Genomic DNA, 18,954 nt, shown 5'->3' with positions numbered 1-18,954 from the left:
AATTAATGATAGACTAACTGTTACCCACAAATCCTTGTGCAATCATGTTAGCTAGCTAACTCTGAATCACTGTGTACAGCACCTGTCCATGACAGCAGGCAAACTAGTTAGCTAACATTACTCACTTTTGAAACATATTGGCCAATGTGCTGTTATTATTTCAAGTGTATGGACATTCTTGTGAGCCACAATAGTGTTTTATAACTTTTCAAGCAAAAGACTCTGACACACCGTCCACCTCAGACACACCTTAGTATTGTATGCACAATAAAAGGGTTATGCTTATACATGGCGCTTTAGGCAGCCCTACATGTTATTGTACGCCCAGGTTAACATGCAACTCAATTTTACATAATATGTGTAGTTATGTTCCTGCTTTGTCTCTCTTTAAGCTAAGGGGTGCTTGGCCTGAAAAACACTAAAGACCCCTGCTATAAGCTTTTTATTTTATCCCGTAAAGTGCTATATTATGTAGATCTCAACAACTGAAGGCCAAAGGAGGCCAATTAGATTAAAGATGATGACAAAAGGCATTTCAAAACATGATATGGCGAGTGCCAGATGTTGTACAGACATGTGTACTCACCTCCATCGGAGACGGCAGCGGACTGTAAAGAAAGACAGAAAGACATGGATTAGGAGATTAGCTCATCACACAGATGAGACATCTTCACACAAGCTCACACAGGACACCAGCGCCAGGAGGCAGCTGCCTGGACATGTACTTTAAGCCACATGCAGACGCAGACGCAGACAAACTGGGTGTCTCACAGAACCTGGTTCATTATCACACACACTTTCACATCATGACACAGTCAGGTTAGCGCCCACACTCTTTGTCTTGTGTGTGGGAGGAATCATCTGTGAACTGGCTGTGCTTGCTCTGCAAGAAAGCCTCCTGAGAGGGGTGGGGCTTACTGTCAGAGTGTGTGTGTGTGTGTGTGTGTGTGTGAAGAGGTGAAGAGGGGAACTTTAGGCCTACCTGCCCCCAATTTCACAGTCAAGTGTGATGTTTGCTTACATATCCCACGGTCACCAAATATAGCTGGAGTTTAACAAGCATCGACATATGTATCTCTATCTGTATCTAATCTTATTTTCAGACACAGATGTCTACACAGACTAATTCAAACCAAACTTGCTTGAAGATCATATCCTATTACCCAGGCATAGACACAAAACACCACACAGAAAAACACACACACAGCACACAATAGTGATTTTTATCCCAGACGTGCTGAGCTGGGATGAGATCATTCAACACAGACATCAGTAATGTAGCTAACTCTGGAACGCTATGTGACTCAGAAGGAGCAAAGGGAAAAGAGAGAAAGGGGGGAAAGAGGAAAAAATAGAAACAGGAGGAAGGGTGAGCAGCAATTAAAGACAGAAGTGTTTATCAAACACAGAATGCCAACTCACATCAGCTCTCTGAATAAATAATCCACACTAAGCCACACTGTCGATCTGTCAGAAGCTTTTGATGCCGTTAATCTGCCCACTAATGGTGCTAATGACCGGCTTTATGTTTACTCATATGATGGAAGGCAGGCTGTGCAGGAGATACAAGGGCATATTTGCTGCTTCTGAGGGTATTTTCTATGGAACATTTGCATTTGGAAATTTGAATGATCTCATCGTTACTCAGCAGTACAAACACATGGGAGTCTCCTGGATGACTTGAGGTTTCTGTGGGGTTATCGTCTGGTCATCACTTAGAAATGTTTCCACTTCATTGCAAGTTTCTCCACAGAAAATTACATTTTATGAATTTATATTTAAACTGAAAACTGAGCAGCATCTGCACAGATGCGCATAATATCGAGTCCACACCCTGTTTTTACCCACAGAATGAAAGCAGACTAAGGCCACATCCACACGAATAGTTTTTCACTTTAAAATTGCGTTTTAACACGAAAACGATCTGAGTACACACAAGTGTTTAAGCACAGTTTCAGATATGAACATGCCTGAAAATGCACATCACATGACCATTCATACACACTGGACACACATGTATAAACAGGGAGCAGATTTTCTACTCTACGGCTGGTTGCTAAGTTACTACAGAAATGGCAAAAAATAAGACCAGAGATTTCTTTGCTTGGACTGATGACGAGGTGGAACTCTTAGTAAAAGTAACACGTGAATATAAGGTGGTCAATGCAGCAGAAAACAGATTGGGATTCGTTACAAAGCCAATATAGGCGACATATTAGAGTGGTACCAGAAGCCTAATCCATCACCAGAGGAAGCATGGCAATGGAAAAGAAGTATCCACACAAGATGGATGAAATCACAAAAGGTAGACAGCCTTAATGTTTTGGCTTGACACATCGTGACTGATAAAATCCAGTCGGGAAGCAAACATGAGTGTCTGTATTATTGTTTTCAAAAGTCTACATTTCCACCCATCCATACTTAAACACTGTTTTAGTGGTTCCAAAATGTCGGAGTAGTGTGAACACTAGGTATAAACATAGCAATTGTTATGTGTTCTAAATAAAAAATATATAGGTGTGGATGTAGCCTAATGACGAAGGGTCACAGAGACAACCTTGAGTAAATCCCTCAAACCAGTTGCAGTTACTTCACTCAGAGGATTAATTCAAACTAAGTAACCTGGTTACCGTCAGTCTTCTACAGTAAGCTGATTAATTAAACATAATTGACAGAAGTTTACACCCAGTGTTTCACTGAAGCTGGAAAACCTTAATTCCTCAGCCATGTGTTCATACTGTACTTAAATGCATTTGAACATATGCATGAAAAGTTGAGACAGGGAAGTGTTGAAAGAAAAGATCATTATTTGTGTTCAAAACAATGAAATGATTGAAAAAAACAGAAGCCTCTGGTAAACTAAATAAGTCAGTTTCTCAGCTGAACAGTAAGCCGTAAGATTCAGACACATTCACACTGACAGAAAACTGTGTTCTCTGGAACAGCATCTTGTAGCAATAACACACCGAGCATTATCCATCCTTGGTTTATAAATATGCAGGTTTTACAGTCACCAGGTTACCACAGTGTATGTAAATATGCTCTCAGATTTCCCACCATCACATGAGTCGTGCCTATTCAAGCTGGGGGGAAGGTGCTTCACCAAATTTTTTAAAAACTGGATTTTTTAAATTGACTTTAAATTATTTATTTATATATTTTCTAAATAATATTTGGTTCTGATCTTTTATCATTATGATTCAAATATATTCTTCTAATCATGTCATGGACCGTACTTTACAAGTCAACCCCTCTTTCCCCATGGTATTGGTTTCTTCCAAAAGTTGCAGGATGAAATTGGTTTACAACAGCAGGTGTGCAACACACACTCGTATCACTCTGTTGTGCATCGCTGCTGGAGGAAAATAGGCCACAGCTTAAATGTGTGTAGGTCATTAGATTATCAGTCCCTTTTTCAAACATGTAAAAATGAAATGCAATTAGTTTTACACACATAATAACATTTGGGAAACGTAGGCATAGCTGTTATTTGTGATAGCATAGCATCCTATTAAATATTGGTAAGGGAGAGATGTGTTAAGGGTATAGTTTCACAGGGTATAGTTTGCAAAACACTGAATTCCATTTTATATATGCGACTCAAGATGCATGGTAAAAATCTCATCATTCTTTAAAAAAAAATGACAGCCCCAGCACTGTCTTCAGTTAGGGTTAATAGTGCAAGAGATACACTATTATGTTGTAACTTGTAACAAACTTGGAGAGAGTTTGGTATTCCTTTTAAAGTCTTGCAGACAGGCAGTAAGGCAGGCATGAAAATCCTACACTGCAATTATTGCTTACCCCTCTTTTTCCTTCTCTAGTGATACAAGAGTGCGTAGGTGTGGTTACAGGTTATATGAACTTCGGCTCGTGGTGATGATGGCTCTTTCAAGGAGGCTGAGGGGTTTGAGAAAATAGGTTACGACTGCTCAGTCTGAGATTGAGTTCACAATGGAGCTGACACTGCTATTAGATGTCAGAAAGGTCTCAACTGAACTTGTGCTGCTTCCTGTGCAGTGTGTTTGAAAATACAGAAACTGCCATGTCTGCAGGTTCATTTCAACTGTGGCTTTGTCTATGTTCTGTAAATGAACATGCATTGTGGATATAGTCTTTTTACATGACTTCATGAAGGAGCTGACGATTTAGAGTCTGTGGCAGGATTGTCTGTATAAGGTTCACAACAAGTGGGTGGCTGAGCCAGCGGCTTGTAGCTAGTGGCACTAACTCCATGAACAGTGCTAACAATGGTAACAGTGCTGACAAAGCGACAGGTGTTCACCAGGGGGAAACCAAAGGCTGGGCGTTGCACTTCCACGATTACACCGTACCGATATCAGTGGTGACCAATGTATGAGTGCTGTGCAGAGCAACCGCAATTAGCTAACAAGGGGCTGATCATTGTTACTCACAGAGAGTAACAATGAAAAGAGAAGTTTGGACTATGACACACATAGAGGCAGCGTGACTTCATTCTCTGCTCATGACACCATGACTCTGCTATACCTCTATATAGGAAATAGCATTTGGGCTGCCCAGTAGCTCAGTGGGTAGGGCAGGGTTCCCATCCACAATAGCAATATCCTTGCTGCAGCAGCCGCGGGTTTGATTCTTGCCTGTGGCCCCTTGCTGCATGTCATCCCCCGTCTCTCCTCCTTTCACATTTCTGTCCTATCATTAAAAGCAAAAAGCCCAAAAAAATAATCTTTAAAAAAAGTTAACAGCTGCTTGTGGTTATAGCGAGAGGGTTCTGGGTTCAAATCCACCAGCCAGCCAGGGCCCTTCTGTGTTGAGTTTGAATGTTCTCCCTGTGTCAGTGTGGGTTTTCCCCGGGTTCTCCAGCTTCCTCTCACAGTCCAAAGACATGCAGGTTAGGTTAAGTGGTGACTCTAAATTGCCCATAGGTGTAAAAGTAAGTGTGAATGGCTGTCTGCCTCTATGTGTCAGCCTTGTGTTAGTCTGGCCACCTGTCCAGCGTGTACCCTGCCTCTCACCCAATGACAGATGAATGAATGAATGTTATATTAATTGTCTGAATTTGAAGCAGACAAGATTGAGCTACTTTTCAAGGAAAGCAGCGGCAGTGTAGAAGCTATTGTAAAAGTGAGTAAATAACCACAATAGCACAAATAACTGATCAAAAATCTCAAAATAAATGAGCAATGTTTACCCTAATATACAGTGGAAGATTAGAAATTAAAACTGATTTAGTGTCGTTTTAAATAATCCCCCCCAAAGTCTTTGAATATATATATATCAAATTGCAGAGAATTTTCTGGGTAAGGACGCTCATGCCCCCTGCTTTAATTTTTTTTGACTTGCATAACACCCCTGCCCTTCATAGACAGATTTCTTCCTGGAGCTTGTTACTAAAACGCACGGACACATTTTTCATATTTTGCACATACAAAAGAACCATAATAAAACTGCTGCACACACAAATCCTGCAATAATAAAACTGCTGCACACACAAATCCTGCAATACCCTGACAAAGATTCAACGTACACTTACTAACAAATCTAACTGAGTTGACTCCCTGGTGCAGCATATGTGCTGGTTTGATTCATGTGCATCTTGGCCATTTCCTCGTTTGAGCCAAGCTGTCCTAGCCAGATGGCATTGCCAGTGTAATGACTGGGATTAGCTATTTCAGACTGTTCTTGGAAGAGCAGAGGTTGGCAGTGGCGTGTGAAAACAGATTTGATGTGACTTCATAGCAATTGATTGTGGTCGAACCGTCCCACTGGACAAGAAAAAAGGACAGAGGCAGAAATCTCACCAGTGGAAACTGGTTACCCAATCCTAACGCTGATTAGACTCCCACACATTTAACATCTCACACATTTCAACAGCGTGCACTCTGCCTCTGATGTGTGTGTGTGTGTTTCATGTGTGTGTTAAGACATGCTATGTATTTTTTATCGGCGTAGTCCATGTATGCATGTGGTCGACATCTGTTAGAGATGTCTTTTGTATGTAGGGTGCATTCTTTTGCATTTGTGCATGTGTGTTCACCCCCCATCCCCATTCAGTTCCAGTGTGATCACTTCCAGACGTATTCTGTGGTGGAGTGGTTTGGCCCCTAGTCGAGGCCCCAAGTCCCCTCTCCTCTCTTTTCCTCCCTGCACCTCTAACCCATTTCAGTTCCTCTCCATTTGTTTGTTCTTTCCCTCCTACCCAGTAACCCCACTCTTTCTTCCTTTGTCCCCCACAACCACCTCTCTCCTTCCACTCTTCCCCCAAGTCATTCCCTTCTTCACACCCTCCCTCCTTCAACCCTTCCTCAGTCATTCCAGTGGTGTTCCCCCTCCTCTCCTGGCAGATCCCGGTCATTCCTGACAGCCTCAGGGAATGACTGGGGTTTTCCAGACTTTCCCTCCTCAAGCCTCTCTCCACAAGCCCCTATCCACAGAGAAGCTGGAAAATGTAACAGTCTTGATAATAGAGACTCATAATATCAAATAAATCCCCCACAGTATGTCACAAAGTGTGTGCTACTTTTAGCCTCCGTTGCTTTCAAACTTAGTGAGCTCTATATTAACTGAGTGTTACTGGCAGTAGCAATTTACCGCTATGTCAAAGCCCCAATATTGTCTGCGGTTGTTTTCTGCTGATGCTGATTCAAAGATATTAATGGGGCTTTTATGTCCCATATATCATACAGTAAATGCACTGATAAGATCAGCAGAAAACCAAGTGACACAGCAGCACATGACTGATGGCCATGATTAAGGTTTCCACATGTGTGGAGGACTCAGTTCCAAGCAAAACCTCAGAATGTGCATGTGGTTGTGAATTTTGTGAATTCAAACAGAGCTGTAGTTAATGGTTGCCATTCAAAGAGTCTCAGATAGAGTCAGTTACAATGTGGCATGACAGCCATTGCTAGGAATCTTTTTAACTGCATTTCAATGTAAAGGCTTGCCAAGTTCCTGTTGATTTTTTAGGGCAGACACAAAACAAAAGACACTGACCTAAGAGACAGAAAATCCTGCACTTTCAAAATACAATCTTTTCAGCAATAAAGTAGAAAAGCAGTTTGGTAAAACAATAAGTAACAGCTGTTAAGATGTAATTATGCAGGATAACTTCAATTTGATACTTGACCTTCTAGCGCACTGATATGTGAATCAAAATGTCAGACAGGGAAGCTTTTCTGGTTTAGGTGTTCAGACACAGCAATTTATGTGTATATTTTTTAAATTGACACATAAAAGAAACCAACATTTTTGTGAACAAGATATGTACTGAGCATTTCATCAAATTGAAAACGCCTGGCTATGTTGTTCATGTTCTGTTTTCTTAAATTAAAAAAAAGGACCAAATAAAATCTAAGTGACAAAAAAAGAGAAAACTTGTCTGTGTTTCCTGATGGACAAACTACACCAGCTCACCTAATGTATAGATCTTAATCTAATGAAGTCCGAGAATCATATTAAATTACTATTGTTTCCATTATTTTATATTCATCAATAAATAGTTCAGTCTATAAAATAGTGAAAAATACCCTTTACAAATTCCTGGAGCCCACAATGACACTTTCAAATTTTTTGTTCTGTGTAATTAGTAGTCCACAACTCTAAGATATTCATTTTTTCACATTTAGAAAGCCAGAAAATCTTAAAATTTGAAAATCTGGAAACCTAAAAGACATTTTCCCTTGACAAATGACTTCAGTGTCTATCATCAATTGTAGGTGTTATTGTGTCAATACACCAGTCATTTCAGCACTTATCAGATATTGGTGTTTCCCACAGAAATAGATTCTATGTGTTGTGGTAGCTGACAGGGTTTTTTTTCCCATTTGTGACCATTCTGTGTCCCCTCTCTCAATTCTGAGGTTTTGGCAGGGCCATGAACGCAGCACAGGTGGAATGTTTGTTATGTCACAGGGAGGAGAATTAAAGAATAAACTGTTTAATCATCAAACTCAACACTTCCTGTCAAGCAGTCTGTGGTCACACTGATCACTGCTGATCAGATTTAATCGATGGATTAGAGGAGCAGCTGATGCAGAGGTGAATGAAAACAAACTTTCTTTTGCTGCAGTTACACAGGTTAGACCCGTGGTGCGTGGTTTCCTTGAGTATACGGCTGGTTTAATCAAAAGCAGGTTGAAAAAACAATAGACAACACTAAAGTGAGGGCACTGTAGTTATAAGAAACAGAGCGTTCTACTTCTATATAAGTGAAGAGAGAGAGAGGGACAGATGCAGGTCAACATCAGCACCTGATTAAATAAATGTGTAGGAAATCCTGGATATTAAACATCACATGAAAGGGGACCACTTGTGTCTCATGCCTTATCTAAGTCTTATCTCTGCCCTATGACCTAATATTTGAACTCGAGTCAGTCTGCAGCTGCTGGCACATCTTGTTTTAAATGGTGGAATTCAGAAAAAAAAAATCAGAGATTACTGTGAGGAACTTCATAAGAATATTTTTGGGTGTTCTAAGAAGTGCTGTACTCTGAACAGTTATAAAATGACTTTCTGGCCCACTTCAACAAAAGATAACTGCATCACATGTCTTCACAACACTCACTACTGGCAACACAGACACAGATCTACATCAAACATCCTCCTGTTTTTCCTTCCTAGTCCATCACTGCTGCTAAAAGGGATGCCAGTGGGATTTGTAGTGTTATCTTGCATTAAAACCTTGTTGATCAGTAGCTTTAAAATGACCTGATGGATTATGTGCGCTTCAAAAACATGATTATTTTGTTTGCAAGTCACAACATGTTTGTTCACCAAGATCCTCCTGCCTTCAGCTCCCTGAACAAAAAATGCCATCTTGTAGCCACATGCCTGGCTTGTTTATGTGTGTGTGTTTGTGCGTGTTTGCAGGGAGTGGTTGGTCACTGTGCGCACAGGTCCCAAATGCTTTATTAGCTGTGACTAGTGGGAGAGGGGTGGCTTACATCATCTGTTATGAAGCCTGGACATCGAGTTCAAACTATGGCGAAACAGAGGGTACAATTTACAGCCGTTCATTCTCACTGCTATCATAATATTAATACTTTATAAAGCCATAAAAGTCTTCTTTAACAATCTCAAGTTTCCGGAATTCCTATCTGTACGCGTGCACAGAGGTGGACGATGGTTCCTGGAAAAAGACGTTGTGTTTTATGGGATGAGACACAGAGCAGCCAGTGACACTTTACAGGGTGAATAAAAACTGTCTATCTGTGAGAGAAACTGTCAGGGATAACATATGCACTCACACACACAAAGACAACACTGTTTGTACCACAGGAACCTATTCCTGGCTCCAACACTGGGAGCTGCAACTGCCACCTTTGGTAAGGAATTTGATTTTTATGTGTGTAAGTGAAACATGACTGTAAAGATTGAAATATGGAAGAACACTGAACATATCAAGTCATGTGCCTGTAAACACTGGCACTACCACAGGTGACCACACCTATAACCGAACAACTGATGCACACACGCTGTCCTTAGAGGGCGAGTTCACAACACAGATTTCACGACTGCACGCAAACATCCACAGACACACAAGCATCCAGCTGAGGAGGAAGCTGTTGCGCCAACAGTCTCAATGTGTGCGTGCCTGTGTGTTTACTTTTGAATATGAGGTGAATAGTGGCTGCCATTGAGAAGACCAGAGTCACCCTGCCAGGGCTGGCAACCATGAAACCCCCTTAGCTTTAGCTTAGTTTAAAGCTACAGTAGGTCATTTTTTATGAGACTATTTGTCATATTTTTTGAAAGTGTCAGTCTTACACGAGACAGAAAAAAAATCACGTTCCTCTCCCTCCTCCGACTGCTTCTAATGGTATTTGTGTATTTGTAGTGTATGCTTGTTATGTAATGCAGTTTTGTCTGTATGTTTATGTTTCGTATTTGTGTCTGTATTTGTATTCATGAGGCTGTCCTTTCAATAAATTCAAATCTTATTTGCTAGAATCCACCGCTGCTCAACGAAAACAACCGATCAGACTCAAGAAGCTCAACGCAGCTGTCAATCATGTCAATCACTGCTTGTGAATTGCAGTCAAACTGTCAAATTGGGCAGTGCTGATCAAATATGAATCAAGATTCTGTTACTGCATTGCCTATTTGTCACCTCAAATATTTTCAGGAACATATTTTAATGCACTGTTTAGCTGTAAAATTATTAACTTTGCCCCAGCTGGCGGGCAGTGCTTGGTTTTCACTCGATGGTTTTCAACTTGGCGTCTGGGTCACAGACTTTTCCATTTTACAAGTAAACAGTGCACTAAAATATGTTTCTGACAATATTTGAGGTGAGAGATAAGCAATGCCGTAACAGAATCTTGATTCATATTTGATCATTTTGACAGTTGTACCACAGTTCACAAGCAATGACTGACATGACTGACTGCTGTATTGCACACTGACAGGTTGCTTTCATCCAGCTACAATGGATTCTTGCAAATGCCATTAGAAGCAATACGAGGAGGCAAAGATTTTTCTTGTCAAGTGTGTTTCCATCAACCTTTTTATGCACATTTTCAATTTGTGCATAAAAAAACCTGAGTGGAAACACCAAAAAATCTCGAAATTAACCTGCTTTTAAGTCTAGAACCTCCTGTCTACAGGAGGCTAGAGATGCGCCCTCGTTTAGGACTTGGCTCAGATTCCCGAGTTACTCCCTTATCCCAAAGCCTCTTTAAGGAATCTGATCCCGTTTGATTCGGCGGTGGGAACCTCTTGTGACCACATGCCTTTGCTGACGTCGACCCCAGCAGGATTCAAACCCTTGACCTTCCGCATGGAAGAAGAATGCTCTAACCACATCTCAAAATATTGTATTTAAAAAAAAAAAAAAAAAGTTTTTACTCTTGGGTAAGGTGGAAAAGTTGGTGCAGCGATAAACAGAAAATGCGACTTACTGCTGTGGAAACAGACTCAGACTCAGCAAATAAATGATGGTGCACAGTCATTGCATAGGCCACTGCAAGCTCTTTTTTCTCTCCGGATGGCTTTTGACACACTTTTGCACACCGGGCTGTTCCCACAACTCCTCCTAGAGCACAGAGCTGTAATATTAGTTGTTCAAAACTCTATTTCTGTTATCCACTATGCTCTCTGTTATTGTACATCAATTGTTTTCCTTCATTTGGGGTTGTACTAGCGTTTTTCTTCTGCAGTGGTATACAGTAATGACACCTGCTTAGAGAATTAGAGCCACCTAACTGCTTATCTTGATGAACCGATTCCGAATATACGCATAACATTAGTGGATGAAAAAGCACATAATTTGCTTTTTCTTTTGCCAATTTTCTGAAGATTCTGTTAAAATTTGAACATCTGGACAGAAACCCAACTACGGATTCATTTTCTTATGTGGTACTGAATGAATGTAGCGTCAGTCTCAGCAAATATAACAAAAGGGTATTTTTATAAACGTTATCAACTCTGGAGCTTCACCTCAGAGAGGATGGGATGAAGCGAACAAGCTGGTGAGGTTGTAATGTTCCCAAAGTCAAAAGAGGCTCTGCAGGTGTGAGCATGAGTGAGGATGCTTTGAATGCAACCCTGATTTGAGGAAGACAGATTTGCACAAATCTTATCCCTTCCTGGGAAAAAAAGATTTTCAGGCAGATATTCAAAAACATAACAGACTAAATTGATGAATAAACAAACACAAAAACTCTGTGTCAATGGACCCTGTGTTCACCATCTCAGCGTCCCCGCAAACATTTCAAAATTCCATTCTCTATTCCAAAGTGAAATCCTCTGAGACTCCGTCTGGAATTCTGGGAATAAAGCCCTGAGATCCCTGCAATGTATTTAGGAATCAATATCCACTCTCTATGAAAGAAAGGAATGCGGATAATGTTTGTTTTCCTACAATAGAGCCACACAGGAGATGTGACTCAGAGGCTGAGCCCTGTGATAAATGTTTGTTTTACTTGGCTCCTTGCCTTTCACACACAGACAGAAGAGGGTACAAGACATGCAACACAATACAATCTGATCAAATCACCCTGTCTGAACGCACCCGCAGCTGCCAGTCTACACACTACAGTCAGTGAAATTCACAAGAAATTAATTCCATTGTCTCACAGCTGTTTTTTTCTCACTGTCTTCTACACACACAAGACAAGCCTCTGAGGTAAGATGCACAAACCATATGACTTACAAAGGCAAGAAAAAAAGAAGCTCTTTCTTTCTTTGCCTCCATTTGTCTCAACCTGTGGTCCCGTCTCTACCTCTGTTTCTCTTCCTCTCTATCTCCCGCTCTGACCAGAAACACATCTGGCTTTGAGAGGAAGGGAAACAGCCTGGAGCCGTCTCTTGTTAGCTTTCTGTCTCACTTTACCTTTACACACACTTTCCCAGCCTGCCACAACCAAGTCCCTTCTTTCCTTTACTATCAGACAGGGTGTTCATTTCAAGTATTTATACTGTTCCTTGCTCAGGAGCCACTGTCCTCTCACTGTATTTCATCTTCCCTCATCTCCATTTGTCTTTGTACACACTCCTCCTCCCATCCCCATGTTTTCCTCGCATATGGTCTGAAGGTAATGGATTCCTCTTTCTCTCTCTGTAATTTGCTGTAGGTGACAGTTCTCTCTTTCCTCCATCTGTCACCGTCTTTCTCACTTTTAGTTAGCAGAACAACACTGTCACTTGCACTGAAAAACATTCTTGCTTCCCTTTTCTCTTTCTCTTCTCATCCTTTTTCAGTTTTGTCATCAACAGTACAGAAGGAAAAACAAAACCATGCAAAACTGAGGTCAGAAAAAGTGTTGCTGAAGTTTATCCAATTGTGGCATTTTGGCAGCATCGCAGCCAGACTTTGGTTTGTTGTTAACAACTCTTGCTAATAAATCAGAGAGTGTTTAAATATTTTGAATCCAGTGTTAGTTAAGTTTGCTTCTGTGGACATAAATAAAAGAGTCTCTCAATCAATTCAGTTCCTTGTGCTATAAAAAAAGTATGGCAAGTTGTGCACTCTCTCTATGAAGACCACTTGTAAAGCACTGTACTAAGTGTGTGCGTGAATACTACTCACTGTATTGAAGTTCCAGACTCGCTTGAAGGAGAGCCTCTTCCTCAGGCTCATCCTGCTCTCCTCTCACACAGGAGGAAACCCACTGAATCTACATATCTGAAGCACACAAACACACATGAAAACAGCCTCACACACACACACACGTGCACGGACGATGACGGTGCCTCTTTGGGAGCTATCTAGGGCAGGAAATTCATGCAGACAGCTGACTTGGATGGAGCCATGCCGCAGCACGTCTGTGACCCACACACACACACACACCTAAGAACTACCCTCAACTATCTGCCAAAGTACGTATACTGTATCTCACAGTTAACATACTTTTCCTCTCTTACAACATCTTATACTTCTCCCTCTCTTTCTCACACACTCCTCCACACACACTCAGCTGACAGACTGACTAGGAAGTTCCATTCTCTCTCACAGACACACACGCATACTCGGCTCCGTTTCCATAGTGACACGCCCCCATCGGGCAGTAGTCACCGAGAAGGGGAGGGAACAAAGGTCAGCCTGCCAATCACGCAGCAGCACTGCTCTTACCTCTCCACCCTCCTCCTACGCCTCACTGTTCAAATCACAGTGAGGCAGGTTTAGGTATGACTGAATTCAACTGGTGTTTTCCAGTTATTGAGGAAATTACGTTTCTTCTTTGCTTGATGTATTATAAACAGAGGGAGAGGAGAAGAAGGGGTAAAAAGCATGAAGAGGAAGAAGACAAAGAGTTTATTCTCTGGTGTCCGCTTTGAAAAGATTAATTAAATTTCTGCAGGTTTGTTAAAAGGTCAACTGGAGCAAACAAAGGCACTTCACAGGACAGAGCAGCCCACTTCAGCACACTCACACACTCTCACACACACAAAGGCTGCAATTGAATCCGTGCATATGGCCTTGAGCCTACACCTAGCTCCCCCTAATTTCCTGTTTTGGCAAAAGAGAGTTTCTGTTACACCTTCTCTCTCCATGCTCTGTCTTTGTAATGACACTGTCTCCATCTGTGATGACTCACTGGTGTGTGCTGAACAGTGAGAAAAAACCCCACATCATCATGAGTAAAAATGTTTGAGTGTGTCTATGGGACCTGGTCCGAGTTCCACAGATAGTATCTGACCCTGAGCTGCACTCTACTAGTATGTGTGTGTTAAGATGTTTGTGGGTGTTCAATTACACAATTTTGTAGATAAACTTAAACATTTTCCTCCCATGTCTTCTTTACAAACCACAACAAACTGTCTGTGAGTGTTTCCACTCATCTCTCCTCTGAATTGGACTTGTATGACTGCCAGACTCTAAAGCTGTGGCAAATCTAAATGTTTTTCAATTGGATATAAAACAGTCCAGTTATTAAAATCTGTCTTTTGTCTGTGCTTATTTTCGGTTATTCTTGCCTTGTAGGATGTAGCACTGCCCAAAGGAATCACAAACATCAAAGAGCTCAGCTGCACCGTCTAAAAATATATTAAAACCAGTAAACATGAAGAGCTATGTCCACTACAGTTCCCCTCCCATTATTTCTAATGAAAGAGTGCCACTTTAACGCCCATTGGCCCAAAGCAGGACATTTTCACTGCCCTCTTTTCAGCTCCACAAGCGCCATTTGAGGCCATAGAGCCCAAAAACGCAGCACCATATTGTTGTTAAAGTTAATGTTAACCTTCCACGTCCCCGTATCATAGCAACATCAGGATGGCTCCAGCACTAAGGCCCCCCACTACCACCATACACACAACACAAACACACATACTGAGGCTAAAAGCGCTGCCAAAACTCTAATTACCAGAGCTTCTAACACTAAAACCCAACCAATAGGCCGCTAATTTTTTAAAACTTTCATGTTTGCCTGGTGCAGCTGCTTAAAGGAGTAGTGTGTAAGACTTAGAGGGCTTTAGTGGCATCTACTGGGGGGGCTGCAAACTGCAACCAGCTGAAACTTCTCCAGGGCATAATTTCTTCAGTGTTCAGTGTTCAGGTGGGTTTTGCTGGAGGCTGAATTGTCCACAGAGGTCTCTTTGTCTCCAAAACAAATGGAACAGGTGATTAAAACCAGTGAAAACAGTGAATAGAGCAGTTTTACGTTACAAGTTTCTCCTATGCTGTAGGGCGTGTCGTAGACAAGCTGCTAGCCCAGTCACCCCTTTAATGTGTGCTCACCTTTTTTCTCTGATAACTTAAGATGAAGAAGTTCAGGAGGTTTTTAGCAGGAGCCAAATTATCCGCAGAGCTCACTTCCTCTCTAAAACAAACAGATCTGGAGATTCAAACCAGTAAAAGCACTAAATAAAGCAGTTTCATGTTAAAAGATCAGTGTTTTTCCTACACTCTCATCACAGAGGGACTTTTGGCTATGGTGGCCAACACAAAAACACAATTGCCATATCATTGCCCTATCAAGAGTCAGTTTCTGATTTGTCTGTTCTGGGCTACAATAGAAACATGGTGGTGTAACATGGCGATCTCTGTAGAAGAGGACCCGTTCTGTATGTAGATATAAACGGCTCATTCTTAGGTAATAAAAAACAAAAATTCTTCTCTTCAGATAATTACACACTAAGTATACTTAGTATATTATATTCCATTTCTGCCAATATATTCCCCTCAATGAAGCACACTGGACCTTTGAATCAACACCTCAAAAGCCAGTAAACCATGAGTGCTTAATTTTAGAACAGCTCACTGGTCTTTCACACATCTTTGACAGACCAGGAAGAACTATGAGTGCTGTGTGAGTAACCTGTGCTCAAGTTCAGCGCAGATCATATCTGTAAGTGGAGGGGAAGAGAGACGCACCGGGTGCTACACAGGATAAGAGGGATGTGACAAAGTTTAAGTTGGCTAAATCCACATCCTGATGAGAAAAGGAAGAGAGGGGAGAGGAAAATATCACTCACATCTCACTCTCTTAAGCCTGATTCCTGTGGTCGATAGCCAAGTCGCTTTTTTCTTTGTGTGCATGAGCATTATATCACCGTCTTTTCGTGGCAAGTTCAACATGAAAGGGAAATATTCTATGCAGATATCAGATGACAGTGACACCACAGGGCAGGCACACACATGCAGTACACATGTTAGAAGTTAATGCTGAAAATAGTTTGTACTTCTACAGTAAATGTCAGTTTAAAGCAACCATATATATCTACATACCTGAAATATGCATGAAATATTAGCCAGCCAGATGTGTTCGTTAGACCAACAAGTATAGATCTCAAATATGGTTTATTGCCTTAAATGGGTCATATTAGGCTGCAGTCAGTATTGTTTGTCATACTCTATGCTATCATGTCCCTGTTTGTTATTTCTAACTTATGCTTTTTGTATTTGTAGATCCAGGTGTCTGTCTTTGGAGCATTCTTTTAAACAAACAGTATGTAATTATACCATGTCAACAGATCATAGATTTGAAGTGGCATATCAGGATATTTTGGAGGTGGTTGGCTGGGAATACAGGGGTGCGTGTTACTTGGTTTCTGTCGGTCAAAGTGACCACTGACTGACTGAGTGAACAGCCAATTAAAATGCAGAGAAGAGAACTGAACACTTTTGCCACAGTGATGCACTTGTTCTTTCAGATGACAGTAAGACTGGACATTTAGCAGATGTCTTTCTCCAGAGTGATAAAAATAAATGCAATGGACTAAGTTAATTTCAAAGATCTCTAACGTTACAGGCAATCAATTGAACAAGTGCAAAAGACACAAAGCAGCACCAGTAGAGCTGAGTATGACACAGTACCAAATAGTAGTTGAAAAAGAGAAGCATCCCTCACTTCTTCCCCCCCATTATCAACAACAACCTACATAGTATTATTCTCCTTTATGTAACCCCTGACACTGCAGTCCAGGAGAACACAAATGAATTATGGTAGTTCACGATGAGTGCATTGCTGGACCAGACAGGACACATCATTCACTTCCATTTAACCACAGTCTGTGATGAGGTTAACGCTGCTCAGTTTTCTTCTACAGTTTAAACCTCGGGATATAGATGCTTCTTATTTTAAATACACAAATACAAGTTCTAAGAGTATTTTATTTCTTCTGTCCAGCAAAATACAAGCTACATTATACTCTAAAGTAATTAAATATGCATACATACAGTTAGTTGAAATACTGCCCATCTCTGTATAATGTGATGTAGTTTATTTTCTGGAAATTCAGTAATAACTCAGTTTCAGTTTATTATTCAGTTAATTAAATGCCTAACAAATGCAGGCGCTTCATTACATTGGCACATAAATTCTGTTGATCCAATATTGCCATAAAGCAGTCCTGCTCACTGATTTGCAACGCTGCCTAGCATGGACTAATGCAGCCAGAGATAAACGGGTTTGCTGCTTTGCCATAAACCATTTAGTAAAATTCCCAACAATTAATACATCTCTATGTATTTAAATAAAGTTTATTGCAAGTATATATATATATATATATATATATATATATGTGTGTGTACGTGTGTATATACAGTTTGTAAGTATTTTCCTCTCTCTTACCTATGAGAATCTTCCTCCAATGCACCTGTTTTAAGGCATCAGCATTTGGCACAGTCTGATCATAGTTATCCTGCCTGACCTCTGCATAAGACTTTTTGCAAATCATTATCACATTTCAAAAGTTCAAACTTTGTGGTGAGGTAATAAATAGAGGGACAGAAGCCAGAGTCTTAAATAAAGTATATGAGAGACAAGGTTCAGCAATTTAGGAGGAATCAACAGGTGGTTTTACTTAATTACTTCACCAACAGTTGGTTAACAATTCATGAAAATGAAAGGCGTTTCATAACTCACTTTTAAAAGAGCCATAATATTTCTGCAGAGAAGAGATTCTCTTTTTCTCTGCCGTGCACTCAAACACTGAAATCCAACGAAACTCAACACTGCCCTCTGCTGTCACAACACAGGTCGATCACTGGACAAAGCAGGGCAGGGAAAAAACATCTGGTTTCTTCAGATCTTTTTTTACTGCAACAGAACCACTATTCAATGTGAGATGGTGAAATAATGATGAGTTAGCTGAACAGCCTAATCAATGAACCACACTGTGTGTTAGCATCAATAGCTAATGCGGCTGGACAGTCCACTAAGTGCAGACCTTGCGGGCAACAACACACACACAAACATGCACACACACAAACCTGTATTATATCAAACAGAAACATTTTCTACAGATTTATTGGTGCACCATCAACTCAGGCGGTATGTTGTCTCGTGTGTGCTTGAAAGCTTGCTTAAAAACTGGTGACTGTCACGCCTCTATTAAAGATGTCACATGCTGCTACATGATATTAATCTTAAAAGGGAGCTCTGGCATTCCTCGACCTGGACACTATTTTCAAATGTTTTTGTGTCTAAGTGACTCATGGGAACAGTAATTCTTTAAATTGGTCCAGTATTGAGCGAGGGTGCTGCACCCGGCAGCTGAGAAACAGGCTGCAATGTAACCACTCAGGGCAGGTGTGCCCTGTCAATTTATGTCCATTGCAAGTGCTTGTTTTTGCCACTGACAGGCTCAGATTGTTAAAATACGTATCTTACAACATTATGGAACGGACCCTACAAAGAAGTTAAATGTTTTTCCATGCCTTACACTTGTTCTGGTCTATTTTGTGTCCTAAAAGAAATGTCTGAAATTTCACAGACTTTTTCACATTGTCAAAATCAGCTAAATACTTGGTCATGACACTGAAAATCTTTCAGATAGGACTAGGTAAGTCACGTCTCACGAGACTTCAGAACAAGATTTCTACTTTAGTGAGACTTGAACACAAAATACAACAGCACAAGCGAACGATATGGAGAGAGTTTTCATTTCTCTGTAGGGTCCTCTTCGTAATGGTGTAAGACACTCATAATAAAAGTCTGAGCCTGGCAGTGGCAAAAACAAACATTTTCAGTGGACGTACATTGAAGGGGTGCCTGTGCCTTGAGTGATTACGTTGTAGCCTGTTTC

General features: G+C 40.9%; 1 protein-coding gene across 7 annotated transcripts in view; it reads right to left on the bottom strand.

Moving 5' to 3' along the window:
- Positions 1-18,954, bottom strand: part of LOC125886628 (regulator of G-protein signaling 12-like) — a 66,125-nt gene that overhangs the window by 22,380 nt on the left and 24,791 nt on the right. For all 7 annotated transcript variants that reach the window (XM_049572964.1, XM_049572968.1, XM_049572970.1 and 4 more), the window contains one exon: positions 587-608. In XM_049572964.1, the coding sequence (XP_049428921.1) occupies positions 587-608 (22 nt within the window). The remainder of the gene's footprint in view (positions 1-586; positions 609-18,954) is intronic.

This window comes from Epinephelus fuscoguttatus, linkage group LG3 (assembly GCF_011397635.1).
Source record: "Epinephelus fuscoguttatus linkage group LG3, E.fuscoguttatus.final_Chr_v1".
Taxonomy (NCBI): domain Eukaryota; kingdom Metazoa; phylum Chordata; class Actinopteri; order Perciformes; family Serranidae; genus Epinephelus; species Epinephelus fuscoguttatus.
The sequence above is the reverse complement of the archived record's forward strand: the minus strand, read 5'-3'. Positions and strand labels throughout refer to the sequence as shown.